Below are 16,471 nucleotides of genomic sequence, written 5' to 3'. Positions count from 1 at the left end.
AGTCGACACCACCTCGGCTAGACGAGGTTGGCTCACTGCATTTTTATGGCCCACTACAACAATGCCGACGCAGAAATTGAGCCCAAGTTTGCAGCTGACCACGTGCTGATATATAAATTGAACAGTATAGTCCCAGCCAAGCCTTGGAGTGGTGCTGAGCAACTCAGTCATGCATGCAGACAGTAGTAGTGTGATGCTATCAGAATTCGAGTGTACTGGCCTCGAGATCAAACTAGAGGTGGCGGTACCGTCGCGCTTTCATCGTCATCAAAGCGGGCATGGCCGCCTTATAGGTTCTCGAAGCTCGCATAATAGACGGTGTAGACTCTTGCGTTTATTTTGTCGCATAGTACCGGTGGGAAAATAAATTTAACGGACAATGGTGCTGTACTGTTCGGTGCTCTAGTGAAGATCGAATTGTGTTATCAGCGTAGAGCCTAAATTTAAATAATCGCTTGTGTAGATACGTCATTTGCTTGAGGCAGACGTTGGGAGGCATAAATTTCCGAGTGAATTTTACTATTTATGTTAAGTATTTGTTTCTTTTAAAAGAGATATATCGGTTAATCACCGAGAAAATTCAATAAAACAAAGTGTTCCAACCTTGATACTTACATACTGGTACTGTGAGTTGTGGAATCGCAGGTTCTATGCATTTATTTTTCTTAACTTTTAGCTTTTTTAGTAATATAAATATTTTGCATTGAGAGAAGTTAGTGCTGTATGGGAAATAACAATGCTATTTGGTTTCGCTGCAGCGAATCATTCACTTTACTGTGCCATGGTGTGGGTAAGCTTTATGGAGTCAGAACAATTCTACTACGTTGCGATGATGAGAGAGTGCCTCGTCTTGTTTTGATCCGCAAACTGTACGTTAGCAGGACCATTGAAAAAATTTGAGCAAACTGTTTCAATATGTCTGCCGGGCGTGGAATAAACAATTGCAACCGAGGAACGCAGCAGCGTGCGTGTTGTTAGGTGTTCTTTTCGGTAGCGTGGGTACACCCGCTTAAATTTTCTCAGGGAGGCCGAGGCCGCTATTATAATTTTGTTCGTCCACCCGATCGGCAGTCTACCCGAACGGCATTTCTCTGCTCTCACAAGAGCCGGCAACCGTTGAGTGACATCTTCTCTTGTTTAAAATGAACGCGAGTACCGCACGCTTGGCCTTGCAAAAAACTGCCCCTAAATACTAATATGTTCTAAAGTTTTGATCAATATTTTTACGTCAGAGTTTTTATCCCACGATACAGCATTTTAGGGTAGAGTTTGATTTAATAGGTGTGGCACCACTAACAACACAATCATGAGTAAATTTACTTGCTCGTTGGCGGAGAAGTATCCATTTACGTTTCGAGAACACTTCCACATCTGGACCTTCAGGTCCTTTTATCAATGCACCCTGTCACGCCTGGAAACTTCCTTGCGCAGCAGTCCCGCATGAACACGTCAAAGTTCGCCGCACCGTCCGGGAAGATCACATACCGGGTGAAGAGAGTCCAGGTGAAACGCCGAAGAACTTGCTCCGCAGCCAGGCACCTTGTGGGCTGTGGCACGCTCACACGGTTGCCCGTGACAACTTGGGACGTCCCGGCATTATAAAAGCTCAAAATGACTAAGAGCTACAGCATGGGTCAGTGCGGCAGGCACTAAATACTAGCTCTCTCCTACAGCGGCAGAGGCAGCAGAACGTTCACTGCGGTAGCTTTCGTGAAACGGCATCGCGCAAGAAAGTCACGGTCACTGATGTGTTCCAAAGGGTTCAGGCGATCCCTGAAACAATGTATTGGCACATCTGCCGATTGATTGTCGTCTGCGTCGTCGTAGAGGATCTCTTCTGGGCTTAGAATGAAGTGCACGAACTCCGCGAACGACTCGTCGGCCGCCATGACACTCCAAACACAAGCCAAGGAGGTTATCAAGGCAGCGCCAGAGGTACCTTGAAATTCCTGAAGAAATAGTTGAGAATGTTATCGAGTCGACGAGACGAGAATTGAGGTCGGTTTACGAAACGCAAAACCGGCCTTGAGTGGAGTTTGATTCGAGGCCCGTTAATGAAGTCGGCTGTCAGTGTCGGCTACCTGTTCCATGCGTGTGACCTATCTTCTACAGCGGCTCTGTATGCGCATCAAGAAAGCTACCTTTCAGAGCCCTCTTTCTTGTGCCCTTTCAGCCGTCCGGATTCAGAAGCATCCAGCGAGCGAAAAGACGCCAAAAGGCCTCCGCGACGGCATCAGTGACGACACTGTGACTCCTCACGATTTCTGAAGGGCGGCGGATGTTGGTTGCGAGTTTGTGATTTTCGTTAAAGGTGCAGCTGACAGTGTGTATGTGTTCAGGCTGTCACCTGTTCGGTTTTATAAGTTAAACGACCTTGCATCTGAGTAATTTACCGAGCGATATTGTGAGTGCCTTGAAATATATTTTTTGCGACAAAGAACTCGGTTGCCCCTATTTGGTCTGATTGCTTTCGTCTACAGCTGCTTGAGTCAGTAGACGTTGGTTCTTATTGTCTTTTTGCGTTACAACATGCATGTAAAACTGAACATCTGAAATAAACTTCCCAGAACGTTTTAAGCTGCTTCGTTTGTTTATGGTTCACAGTGATTTGGGCATCTAAATGGTTGATGGGTTGAGGAGATTGTGTTGAAGGGTTTGACTGGCTGAAGGGGTTTGTACGGCTGAAGGGTTTGGTGGGCTGAAGGGGTTTGTAGCGCTGAGAGGGTCCCATAACACATCAGGGCTGAAGTGTTACCTTCAATAAGGCAGCTGGGGATAAAACTTATCTGTAACTAAATGATATTTGAATCAAACAACGCTAGCTTTAAATGATTTTTCTCTTCTCGCGTAACAATATTGAATAACCAGTGCTAGAGTAAAATAAAATATTAATTTTTTTTTGTATATGAAAAAAATCAGGTTTATCGAAGAAGAAGACATGAGAAGGGATTACCTTAAAAAACTAAAGGCTAGACTCCATAAAACAAATATTTTGCAAAAGAGCAACAAATTTGGCTTTCCTATGTACACTGGCGGCTGCGTCAGCAGAGTGGCAGTTGGCGCCGCGCAAAACAAACGTGCTGCGGGGTTAAGTTCGGGGCTATTCGCCGCTTACTTGCTCCAGGAATATGTTTTGGAAAATTTATAAGATATATTAGAAAATATATATTGTAACGCGTATAAAGGCGCATATTAAAATCGTTTATGAAAATTGCTTTCTGCTGTTAATGATAATTATTTATCACAAGTAAGATTTTAATGGAATTTCCAAAAGTTAAAAAAATCTTGTTTTTTGCAATGCTTTTAGTTTATCAACGATGTTTAAGGATACTTACTTGGCGAGGTCGAAAAGATCGTTTTGTATTTGAGCTCGGTTCAGCGGATCAATAAACTGAAAATGAAAATAATTTACATTAAAAAGTCTATACAACAATATTTATGTGGAATTTATTTCACTTTACAAGAGCTCACTGGTGCTAGTAGGACCCAAGCACGCAAGGCCACCGATCAAGAAACTTTTTTGACGGGGCATGATTCTAAGAACAAAAGCGAGCGTGTTTTGTCGACCTCTCTCTCGCAGAACTTGATGACAAGCTCAGGTGTCGCAGTGTTGGTACAGTCCCACTAGTAAATATCTTTGAATATAATTCGAAAATTGAACCCGATAATTTAGTGAGCGCACAATTTAGGCTCGTGATATTCAATACCTCGACAGACATTCGTGTTGAATCACTGTAAGTATAAAAACAGCCCAAGCCTAACACTGTCTGGAACTTCTACCGTGCCCTGTGTTTTGCCAAGCCCATCACATAGCTTGATAAACATTAGCGGCACATAATCCACCCTAAATCAGATGGCCGCTTGGTCACTGCGAGTTGAGATTGTGAACGCTTCTTTCGGCACATAATACACCTAAGATCACATGGCCGCTTGGTCTCCGCGAGTTGAGGTTGTGAACGCTTCTTTCTTTGACATTTTTGTGACTACCATTGCGTGGGGTAAAAATACCTGAGCATAGGTTAAACGTAGGGAAGTTATTCTAAGCAATATTTGCGCAAAGCACACAAATCGTTGCACCGCGCCACTAATCACACTCGGCGGTCAAACAGGTATTCTTTTCTTGGTCGATCTGAGAATAAGTGCTATTATAGCGAACACCGGAATAATAAGACAAAAGTTTGAAAAGGGTGGACGTAAAAGTCTACGCCTTCCTTCGTCCAACATTTGTCTTATTTTTTCGGTGTGAGTCCTCAACTAAATTAACACGCTCTTCAGTCTAAACTGTGTTATTATGTTTAACAAAAGAACGTTAGTCAAAAAATATGTCTTTTGCAGGGTTGGGCAGAAATACTCAAAAATGTATTTTAAAATACAAATACGCGAGGTGGTAGCTAAAATACTCCTACTAAAATATATCTGTTAAAATGTATCGCGATACGTGTCGGAAATACACTTTATATAGAGGCAAAAAAGTATTTGGAAATACAGGTACAGGAATACGTTCCAGGGAGGGCAGAAATACAAATACAGGAATAGTGATACTGTAATACATTTTTCAAATTTGTTTGAAACCAAAACTGGGATGAAGTTTGAAGTTTGAAGTGGAAGTTTTTTATCACACACTTCCTTTCCCGTAGGCTTCGCACTTTGCCTTGAAGGTAGGGGTCTCGGACGATGAGGAGCCTTCAAGGGGCACAAAAAAATGTTCCACCGAGGACTGACCGCAGTCCCTTCCCTGACATCTTGTCTGTCTGAGGAGGGATGCGAAAAGACTTCGACTTTTAAATAAATGATACGTCACCCTAAACCCTATGAATACGTCACCACGTAGCTCTCCAATAAGGACGCCCCTGTCACCATTGAATTGGATTGGATTGGAGCCTGCGACTCTCCCCGTCATATTGGGGGATCAACAGTAATGGATGCTGGATCTAGCCTAGGCAGTCGCGCCTCCCGCTTTCGCTTGGTGTTCCGCTGATCGGTTGCACCCCCTCCGCCGATGTGTCTCTCTCCACCAGACTTCCAGCCATCTTTTCGTTACATCTACCGCCGATGGAACGTTCTTTTGTTCTTCCTCTACCTGCTCCGCACCGATTCGGAAACCCAGTGCTACAGGTAGCGCCGTTGTACTAATGACCGGTACAATGTACCGGCACTGCAGCACCATGTATTCCGTCGTCTCGTCGTTCCGCTCGCAGGGGATGCACGTCCTCTCCTGTCCCTCCGTGAACCTGGCTCTCCACACCCGGGCCCGTAATGTACCCATGCGGGCCTCTGCGAGGAGTCTACTGCCTGCCGAGTTGTCGTACCAGGGCTCTTCCCTTTTGGCCTCCTTCTCCACGTAGTATATCATGAGGGACGGCTTCTCCGCCGCTCCCGCTCTCCACCTTTTCGTCTCCACTGCTCGGATGCCGTTTCTGATTGCTGCTGGGCTCTCCCGCTTCTCGCTCGCTGACTCAAGCCAGACCAGTTCGAACCCATAGCGGTCCCGTAGCCTTCGGAGGCACACGTCTTAAGCCGATTTGGGCAGAAATACTCAGAAATGTATTTCGAAATACAAATACTAGAATACATCAAGATAGTAGCTAAAATACTGATACATCTGTAAAAATGTATCGCAATACGTGTTGGAAATACATTTTAAATATACGCAAAAATATTTGGAAATACAGATACAGGAATACATTCCAGGGAGGGCAGGAATACAAACACAGGAATAATGACACGGCAATACGTTTTTCAAATTCGTTCGAGACGAAAACTGAGATGAAGTTTGAAGTTTGAAGTGGCAGTTTTTGATCCCGAACTTCCTTTCACGTAGGCTTCGCACTTTGCCTTGAAGGTTGTGGTTTCAAACGACGAGGAGTCTTCAAGGGGCTCAAAAAACGTTCCATCAAGGACTGACCGCGGTCCCTTCCCTGACATCTTGTCTGTCTGAGGAAGGATACGAAGAGACTTCGACCTTTAGATAAATTATACGTCGCCTTAAATCCTATGAATACGTAACCACACCCCTGTCCGATAAGGACGCCCCTGTCAACATTGATCACATGACGTCACGGTGGAATGAACTGGTATTCTTAATCTGTAGCTGTGGCCTTGAACTTTAAACTTTACCACTCTGCTGTTTGAAAGGACAATACGTGCTTTCGTTGTAGGCTACGACGTTGAAGATCGTGCAGGCAGTGTCATTTGGAATTTTAGAGAAAAGTGGACCATCTGAAGCATCCTGGAACACATGTGTTATCTTCTGTTATAGTTCAAAAAAAAAGAACGATACGGTGGCATTCCTTTCTGTGAAGGTTCCTCCGTTGACCCTCCGCCACTGACGCATGGATTGTAGCCCTCAAGTTTCGCATCATCCGAACAGAGACCTCGTTCATTGCGACCTGGTATTGCCGGCACAAGTGCGAGCTCTCCGAGAAACAGCGCGTTCGAGACAAGTCGCATGTGTACGAAGTCTAGGTCGCCACAGCGAGGCCACGTCTGGCCTCCTTCCTGTGTGTCGGATCACCAGAGCAGCGGGTGATGTTCAAGTCAACTGATGACGTACCCATGAGCCATGCAATATTACGGGCGCAGGAGCAGACGCGTTGGAATAAGTGTTCAACTTCACAGCGTGAGTCATCCTACTATTTGAAGTCAACCACCGCCAGGTTTGTGATGCAACAGACTGTGACTCAGCTTTGCCGGCTGAGTGTACTATGCCCGCTAAGGCAAGATAAACGGTTAGCAGCGGGCACTGGATGCCAGCGAACAATGACTCAAAAAATCTCTACCTAAGGACCTGCGGCAGAAGATGCTCTGACTCCACTCCTAGCACGCCACCTGATTTAAGTCCCCGACTACGCAACACTTCTAAAAAGAGAGAAGAGGACGCATAGAATAATAGTTTGGAGAATCGGAAGGAGGCTTGGTGAGCATAGTAACAATGCCCCAGCATCTCCTTGACCCTAGTGTCGTCAAAAATTAAAAAAAAAGTTCGGACTTGTTCTTGTTCTTTTCGGGGGGGGGGGGGGGGGGGGGGAGTATATTTTCAGAAATGTAACGAAATACATTTCATTCTGATTGTATCGCGATACAAAGAAACGTTAAAAATATATTTCGATACAGGAATAGAGATATTGGTGAAAAAATGTACCGCTATACAGAAATACAGATACAAAATGTATTTCCGAAATACCCATCGCGATACATTTGTATTCCGATACTGCCCAACCCTGGTCTTATGGATCAAAATAAAATATCATAGCAACCTAGACAGAGATGACAAACAGTCGCCTTAAACACTTCCCCTAATACCGAAGCAATTTTGTATAGCCTTAGATATCTAATATGCCTACTTTTCAAAGTGCAATTGATAGGACAAGTATAACGTATGCATTGCGTTTTGTGCAAGGCAATATAGGGCTCTTACTCTTAATATTTCGACGCAATATTCCTGGGAACTCAGGTACCTTAAAAGTTATAAATAAAAGCATGTTCTTTTAGAGCGCAGCTCTTAGGCGCCCGTTCCCGGCTTGAGCGGCGTCGGCGTCGGTGTCGGCGTCGGCGTCGGCGTAACCGCGCTGTGCATTATGGGAAATGTCCAATAATGCACACCGCGAGCCCCCCCGCCCCCCGGGGTCACATGACCGAGGGGGGGGGGGGCGCGTGACCCCTCCTTCCCCGAGGTCACGATACCCCCCGAAGTCACGTGACTCCCCTGAGGTCACGTGACCCCCCGCCGAGGTCATCGTCACTGACGACGTCGCCGGCATCCGCATCGTCATCGTCATCATCACTGATGACGTCACCGACACTCGCATCGTCATCATCGCTGATGATGTCATTAGTGACGTCCCTGATGACGTCATCGGTATCAGCATCGTCATAATCACTTATGACGTCATCAGTGAAGTCACTGATGACATCATCGGCATCCTCACGTGACCCCCCCCCTTAGGTCACACTTGACCCAACCCCCCAGTACCCTTCCCTCCTCCTCCTTAAGAGCTGCGCTCTAATTCGGCGTTACAGGGAGTGGTAAACGGCTTTAGCTTTTCTTTTATACAAAGCAACAACATCCCCATCTGCGAATTTTATTGCCTTATAAGGGAGCTTAGTGCAGACAATTTCGCTTTTGAATTATATTTATTACGAAAATAATATATGTGGGTATGCTAAAATGCACACAAACATCTTGGCCCGTCATGTTCCCAGCTAAATGTTTTCTCTACGTTCCCATTGTTTTCCTTGGAGGATCAGTTCAACTGAATTTATTGTAGAATAGATTGGCCTGTCGCTGATGAATACAGCAGCCATAAAGGAAGACCGAAACACGGGGATACTAGTTGAAATTTTTACGACGGTTAGCTCTCTCGCGCTCGTGAACCTATGACATTGTACACGCCTCTTGAAGCGAAAATAGCTGCGGATATTGCTTTCCTCTTTCGCTATGATATTGATTTCAGCAAGGTCCTACGATACCTGTGGTTCACGTTAAAAGTAGCAAAGAACTGAAGTAAAAAAACACAATACTGCTAACACCTAAAGAGCAGTACCCCTACGCAATGACATTATATTGGACGAACAGGCCGAACTCTACATATCAGATGTTTTACGAGTCTGAAAATTTCAGGAGAGAACTTACCTACGCGGATGAGATACATCACACTAAAATTAATGAAACCCTCGCTTAGATTCAGCAAGTCCTATGACTATCTAACGAGGAACATCGCCACGCAACAACAAACACGTTCAAAGTCATCCATGACGAGGATTCTCTGTCTCTAAGAGGTATCCATTGGATGCAATATTTGAGGGCAATATTCTGAGCGCATGATCAAAGCTGGTTTCTGCTTATTGTATGCCAAGAAGTGCAAACTTGGTCGCATAAAGTGCCCGTTGCACAGACTGTGAATGTTCGCCTTCAGCACGTGATCAGCAGCAAATGGTTCAGTTATGGCCGCCAGGTAATACCTTCTACGGCTACATCAGTATATGGCGGCTGAACCCTAGCAGAATACTCTCCATATATTTCTGTGACATTATGTGTGAGCACAGCTGAAGATTAAACAACGAGAACCACGCAGTGCGCGTGCCATGCCAGACGTCAGCATCAGTGCTCTCGTAGCTTGGACTTTGCTTGTTTTGTGGTGAAACAAAGTAGGTATAGCGAACCTACACAAGAGGCGGATCGTGCGCTTGGTTACTTTTAAAGTTGCTTCTAGTGTTGCTTTCAGCGTAGTAAGAACTAACTGGTCTATTTGGTGTCATTCTTTGTTCGGATATTATGTCGAGGATAAGTAAAAGGATAACTGAAGAACCGACTTTTAGGGCTTGCTGACGATGTACCGGGACTTCGCGGGGAATACGCGTTACTTGCTGTGTGATTCCAGAGCAGTTGTCGGATCAGAAGCTCCCAGTTCCTTTCGTCGTAGTTGATTTTGTAGTATCCCGAGAAGAGATTATTGAACAGGACCCAGTTGTGCGGACTCGCTAGGTTCTCCAGTTGCCCTGGAACAGTTGGGCGAGAAGGTCTGCATTCGCGTCAGTCGTCAACATTTCGCATGCCATGGCGCAGGGACACGCTTGTTCCTCACCCTCTTTCTCGTTCAACCAGATCACCGGTCGCGTTTTGTTGAAACTTCGGTCCTCAGACGTCACGAACGTAATAGGAATTGGCCACAAGTTCCTGAATAGAAGGGACGGCAGAAATGAGAAAATTATTCAGGACTAAACTATCGTTGCGGAAGATCCAATTATCTAGCATTGTTGGATTAGCAAACCGCAACCGCTCTATCTTACTAACTTCCGCCAAACTGATTATTTACAACTCTCTTTTTTTCTCTTATCTCAGCTATTGCCACCTTATCTGGGGCACGACCACAGCTGGAAACTTAGAAAAGATATTCCTGCTTCTAAAGAAAATGGTTAGAATTATCTGCAACGCCCGACATGACTTTCATACTGCTGGTTTAATAAAAAAATACGCTGTCATAACCATACATAACTTGTACAGTTACAGGTTGACCGCTGGTTTTAAAAGAGATCAAAAACGAAACTCAGAATTCCTGACGACTCTCGCGAGGTTAACTAGAAATGTTGTAACCTATCCTACACAGCACGCTGAATATTGGAGGATGGTACATCATAGAACTAACTATGGCCTGCAAATGTTAAAATATACTTTACCACATTTACTTAACAGCTTTATTAGTCGTGACTTTCAACTGGACTCGCTCTCTATGAATGAGCTTCGAAATTACTATGTACAATAACCGCACAGTGTAACGGTTTTTGTGACAATCTGTCATGCCGGTGCTGTTTTTGTAACAGCTATTTTTTTGTCTTTGCTTTTGTTTGTTTGTTTGAGCTGTTATGTTTCTGCCACTGTAGGAGGTCGGGGACCCGTCAAGCTGTTTTCACAGCTTTTTTCCCCGGCCTACCCTTCATCATATGATGAAAAAATAAAGACATTATTATTATTATTATCATTATTAAGTGAATGTCGGCAGGTTCACGGTGATCAGAATGGAATGGTTAGAGTGGCATGTGTGGGCTTTAGTCTTACTTATTAGCATACCTTCGAGACCATCTGGAGTGTCTACTTCCCCGCACTTGGGTGAGCCACTCGCTGCAATTACGGACGAGATTGGCCTATGGCGAGTCTAAAATATGTCTAGAAAAACAAAAAAAAAACTACGCCGTGACACTGAGCATGACGATTCTTGTGCTGAAGTCATGATCATTGTCCCAGTCAATCTAAGTGCAGAGTGTATTTTTCTGGCTAAAGATATTTCAAGACTTGCTATTCGCAGATACTACTCCGTTCACTTTCCTGTTTTATTAACTTTATTTTCGCTTAGTTCACAGGTTTTACTACTATCTTAAATTTCCTTGTTTCAAGAGCAAGTCTTTTTCTTCATTAAAACTACGATGCACCTCCTATGACAATTCAGCGCTGCTGGTCGTTTTTTAAATAAATAAATAAATAAATAAATACATTACATTGGTTGGTTTTCTTAAATGATCTCCTCCAGAGGGTTGAGAGTGTATGGTCACTGACATCAACGATATTTGCTCGGAATATTTTACACCTAACACGAGCTTAGGACACTAGAGGGACCCCAGTACACTCGCCGCACGGACACTGACCAAGAAACTTCTTTGTTGCAGTGTCAGTTCAAGGACAAAAGCTAGCGCTTTCTTTTAATCTCTCATTCGCAAAAATTGATGACGTAGCTTGGGGATCGCAGTATCCTCCAGTGACGATATTTGCATGCGGCTCATAGATTAGACCCGAACATTGCGTGGACACTCGAGTTGGGCTCCTCATGATCGATAGCTCGAGAAGCATTCGGGTAGCAGCCCATGTCAGATCGCTGCAATGACGACAATAGCCGAACCATAACGATATCTAGAACTCAGTGCGTGTCCTGCGCCTTTCCAAACCCAGCGCGTGCCTATGATCAATATGGGCGTCATGTGGCCGCTTGTTCTGGCTGCGAGTTGAGGGGGTGAACGCTGCTCGAGCTTCGTTAATTCTTTTCTTCGACTTCTTTTGCAAGTGATGAAAAACGAACGCGTGTTTCATAACTCGTTAATATCCGGGACTCGTTCGAAGCGGTAGTTGTGTGAAGCACAAAAATGGTTTAGTCGCCCCTTTAAAAGGCGCGGGGCGTGGCTTATTATACTGTAGATTCTCGCTTCGGTGATTGGTTCGTCAGCTTTCCCATCAGCTAATGTTGCAATCCCATTGGTTGCGCAGCGATAATGAGATGCACGGAAATCGCCCGGCCCTGAATTTCCTTAAGCCCCCAGTGGCTTTAGACGTATGCAAGTAGGGCCTCTCGGCGCCGCCATCTTGCGGCTGGTGTGAAAAGATCGTCTGATAGTCAAGCTTGCTGAGGCGTACCCCAGATCACAGCGATGCTTGACTATCAGACGATCTTGCTGGGGCCATCTCGCTGCTGGTGTGGGTAGATCGTCTAATAGACAAGCATTGCTGAGGCGTGCCCACAATCGCAGCAATACTTGACTATCCGGCTTTCTACCCAAACCAGCAGCAAGATGCGGCACCAAGGTCGTCTGATGGTCAAGCGTTGCTGAGGCGTACCCGCTATCACAGCTACGCTTGACTATATGACGATCTACCCACACCAGCAGCAAGATGCGGCACCAAGGTCGTCTGGTGGTCAAGCGTTGCTGAGGCGTACCCACTATCACAGTTATGCTTGACTATAGGACGATCTACCCAAACCAGCAGCAAGATGGCAGCACCAAGATCGTCTGGTAGTTAAGCACTTCTGATGCGTTCCCAGGATCGCAGCAATGCTTGACTGTCCGACAATCTACCCACACCAGTAGCAGCGAGATGGCGGCATCAAGAAACCGTACTTAGAGATGTCTATAGCCTAGTGTAGCCAGGCCATTAATGTTTCCACTGTGTTGTATCTAACCGAACCATCGATTGTCGCGAGTTGAATATCACTCGTATAAATAGGTGTAAAAACAAAATGGCGGTTAGAATTACGATCACCTTTTCAGCTTTTCTGCTAATGATTGTATCTTGGACATTAGTAGCGCACACGGCAGGAATCAAGAGAGAGTTTTACGATAGGGGGCCCCAATGTTTCGGTGCCCCTAAGAAATTGGGAGACCAAAACGCGAGAAGGTGGCTGCAACCGCCTTATGGAATAGGGTTTCCGGAATGCAGCACGGGGCGCTTAAAGGGATGCTGAACCAAAATCTGGATTCCAGAAAACACGGCGGCAAAAGCGTCCAACGGGATGCTGCAAATAGCAAAACATCACTCATAGAGCGATATCTCGAACGAATAACCGTATTTTTCAAGAAATGGAGGCCCACTTGATTGATATGTTTACGTCTTATTTCTCCTAGAAGGAGAGGGAACGGCCTCGTGCCATCTCCGCCTCACCGCCTTGAGGAGGTGAAGCGAAGAGAGGAGGAAACGAGATATCTTGACGTCACGCGCCTCGTCGGCCTCGTTCAATCTCGACCTCTTTTTCTGAAACATACTGTCGTTTATTCGAGATATCGCCTTACAAGTTATATTGTAGGGGTTGTAGCTTCCCGCCTACATATCCTGCATTGTTCTCTGAAATCCGAATTTTGTTTCACCATCCCTTTAAGTTTTACGCGTGCAGCGCCATTGCGGCTAAGAAACGTAATAATAACAAAAAAGAAGAAAAATTTAGAAAAAAACGAAAAACAAATGCATTTAGCAAGTACTTTTTGTTTACAAATCATAGTTAAGGCAATACCAAATCAACCCGGTTAAAAGACAAGGATATTTAGATCACTATAAATATTGTAAGTGGTTTTCAGCCAAAAAACAATCCCATCTGTAGCGCATTAGTTTGGCACTCCTTCTAAAATTGATTTTGGCATTCGTGTGCCACGTTCAGTTTTTGTCGCATACATTTAGGCATTCAACTATGCCGAAAGTAAGTTGAACCCGAGGGAGAATACTCTACGAGCAACTGCTTTATTTAAGTGTTAGCTGGAGAGACTTAAATGCCTTTGAAGACTTTTTTTTAAGCTACCGGTAACGTGCCACGAACAAAATCCACTCGCAGTCTCGGAGTAGGAAGACGTTGCCATGCTAGCGGTTACCACGTCTTTTTAGGATTTTGAACGGCCGGAATCAGAAGACGATCTTTTAGATAGGAAGAGCTCACCGCTGATTTTTTGTGATTTGAGCGAGGATAAAGCGAAGCGAAAGCCGGCAGCACCATTCACTGGCAATGATCAGGGCTAATACGTAAGCGACCATGACGAATTTGCTCCAAAGCAGGTGTGAAGGGCACCGCCAAGTTTGCCGACGCAACCCGGCCCCAGGAAAATAGGGGCAGGGACGTACCCCACGCTATTTCTAGAATGCTGCGTTAGGCGCGAGCGCCAAACCAAAATCAAAAACGCACTTGGTGTTTTGGTAAATCATAATGTTATTCCCTCGTGATAAAAATAAACCCCTAATTATTACGCTACCCTGCAAAATATAAATCACCAACCAAAAGAATTTGAACTGCACATCAATGCAGCGCGTTTTCATTTTGAATCAAAACCAAGGAAAGTGCTTTTACTTAGATTCTCGCTCCTCGGCCTCCAAAGAGAACTTGCTCTGAATCAATGTCGCGGAATTCTCGTCGTAGATACGAGTCACAGAAAGCACGGGAAAGCCGGACTGATTCGTCCAAGCCTCCATGATCCTTTTGACGTCCAGCGGCCTCTTCTTGGGTTGTACCTGGGATAGGACGAAGTGTTGCGACGCACGCGGCATTTCAGGGGCCATTCTAGCCCTCTGTAACCATGCTCTATATAGCTCGAAATTAAACGCTCGATTTCCGACGACAGGACATGGTCGTTCATCGAGTCTTTGAATATTTTACAAATAACTTGCAAGAGTACCGTAACAGAGAGACATGACCAAACACCCGAAGAAATCTGAAGCGTCTCCTCTACCGCAAAACACTATGGAGAGCCAATCCGAGATATCTACGGCGGGTGCTTGACGAATCAGAGGGCTCATAGTAATTATAGACTTCAATAGGGCTCATAGTAATTATAGACTCCGGACTTCGCCGGGGCACCGACAATGGTGAAACGTCATGGTTCCTGTCTCATAGCAGGCAGTTCTCCTAAGTTTAAACATACTGTCGAAACCGGTAATAGCGAAGTAAACAGGAATCAGAAATCACTTCGTTATATCTGTTATTTCGTTATAAGCGACTTCGTTTTAACGATGTGAAAAGGGAAACGGGAAATAGTGATCGCTCCGCTGCAGCCGCTATTTCCTTATAACCGAGTTTCTTGTAACCCGTCTCGACACGATTAGCAGCCCCGTCATTTGTCGAGCTCTTTCCGCAGAGTGCGGAGATTGGCCCTCTCGAGTGCATTGCGAGAAAGCAAACGCTACAGACTTCTTAGAGTGTAAAATCTTCTATATTCATGAGTTTGCGCGAATATAAACTTGCAGGTACAGGTATAAGAACAAAGCACAATTACCCTAATCAAACCCGTGACAGAGATCCTTAAGATAACCAAAAAATAAGATAACAGAAACCTATTTTCCTTTTTTTCTTTTTTTTTGGGGGGGGGGAGGGGAAAGGGGGAAGGGGGGAGGAGGGCTGGTATGTGGGCAAGGGGGGTCTATTCGTATGAGCCACCTTCTTAGAACACAAAGGAAATGGGAAAAATGATCTCCATTATCTCAAATATTCAAACATGTTGCTGGATGTAATGCGTGCACTCCTTTGTTAGAAGAAGCCTCTCTTGCGTGAAGAAAGTGATTTATTTAAAAGGAACTAAAAGAAAATTTTAAGTATAATGGACCAGAGGAATTGTGTAATCCAGCTGGCAATAGTTTTGAATGAACGCAAAAAAAATGTTTCTTCGGTTATTTTTTATTTTTTTTTTCGAGGGTTTTGCTGCTTAAAACAGAAAAAAAAAGGGGGGGGGGCGGGTGTTCTTCTTCGGTCGCTCCCTTGCAAATAAATCAAGCTGCGTTTTGTGATTTTGTGTCCTCTTGCCTGTGCCTTTATTTATCCTTTTTACGGGGTTTAGGTGATGCTTCCTAAGAAACTGCTTGCTTTCGCTTCTTGAAATTTGATATCTTCGTTGAAGTTGTGGTTACGCTACTAAACCTTTTAAATTTATTTTTGCATTTATTAACTTACCGGAATGTTTTATTTGCAGTAAAGTAGATAGGTAATAAATATAAGCTGCAACTGAACAAGACGGACACAATTACAAGGCGGAGAATACCTCTGTGAGTGCGTCCCAAATCATCTGGGAAGTGACGCTTTGGAACATCCTGGACGTGAGAATGTCCTGAAAAAGTAAATTGGAGATTATTATAGAATGCGCAGTACATCTATGAATAATCTGTGAGCATTTATTAGATCTGAAACGCTTTAAAAAAGGAACCTTAGAAACCAAGAATCGGCGAGCCCGTATACGAATGATAGCATCCCACGTTGGCATGTCTATAAAACTTTCATGAAATCTTGCTGGAATGCACGACCCTTGTGTTTGAAATTCAAATACATCCGTTTTGTTTCACAAGGGCACTTTCCACTGGCGAGGCACAAGCACACTTGGAGCACACATTCCACGGCAAGAAAACTTCGTATCTCGGTGGTGCCGAGGCATTTGTCAATTCTCAATTAGCTATTTCGAAAGTTGGATTGTTTCACACATTTTTATGGTAATATAGTAGTTACCTTCAACCCCGCTTGTTATCCCTTACGTGGAGGCAACATGGTGGTATGATACTGCCTAATTTGCGTTTATGGGCTTTATTTTCGGTGAATTTACAATGAGAGGTGCTGGAGTTTGTTTTCGGCGTTAATTGAGTTTTTGACGTGAATTCACGAACGTAATTTTAAATGTTTCACTCTTTTAACCTTTGTTTAAAAAGCACGCAAATATGTTTTAAATTTGTCAAAATGTTGAATTTTTATAT

The 16,471-nt window shown here is 44.5% G+C and overlaps 1 protein-coding gene across 1 annotated transcript in view; it reads right to left on the bottom strand.

The window, feature by feature from the left end:
- Window positions 1-16,471, bottom strand: part of LOC115328540 (aminopeptidase Ey-like) — an 81,825-nt gene that overhangs the window by 10,993 nt on the left and 54,361 nt on the right. Inside the window, exons 11-15 of the mRNA XM_042293778.1 lie at window positions 15,772-15,837; window positions 14,091-14,251; window positions 9,585-9,676; window positions 9,368-9,498; window positions 3,336-3,391 (exon numbers count right to left, since the gene is read on the bottom strand). Coding sequence (XP_042149712.1) covers window positions 3,336-3,391; window positions 9,368-9,498; window positions 9,585-9,676; window positions 14,091-14,251; window positions 15,772-15,837 — 506 coding nt within the window. The remainder of the gene's footprint in view (window positions 1-3,335; window positions 3,392-9,367; window positions 9,499-9,584; window positions 9,677-14,090; window positions 14,252-15,771; window positions 15,838-16,471) is intronic.

The sequence above is a fragment of the Ixodes scapularis genome, unplaced genomic scaffold (assembly GCF_016920785.2).
Source record: "Ixodes scapularis isolate PalLabHiFi unplaced genomic scaffold, ASM1692078v2 PGA_scaffold0__279_contigs__length_252992795, whole genome shotgun sequence".
Classification (NCBI taxonomy): domain Eukaryota; kingdom Metazoa; phylum Arthropoda; class Arachnida; order Ixodida; family Ixodidae; genus Ixodes; species Ixodes scapularis.
Note: the sequence above shows the minus strand (reverse complement) of the source record. Positions and strands in the feature narration are given on the sequence as shown.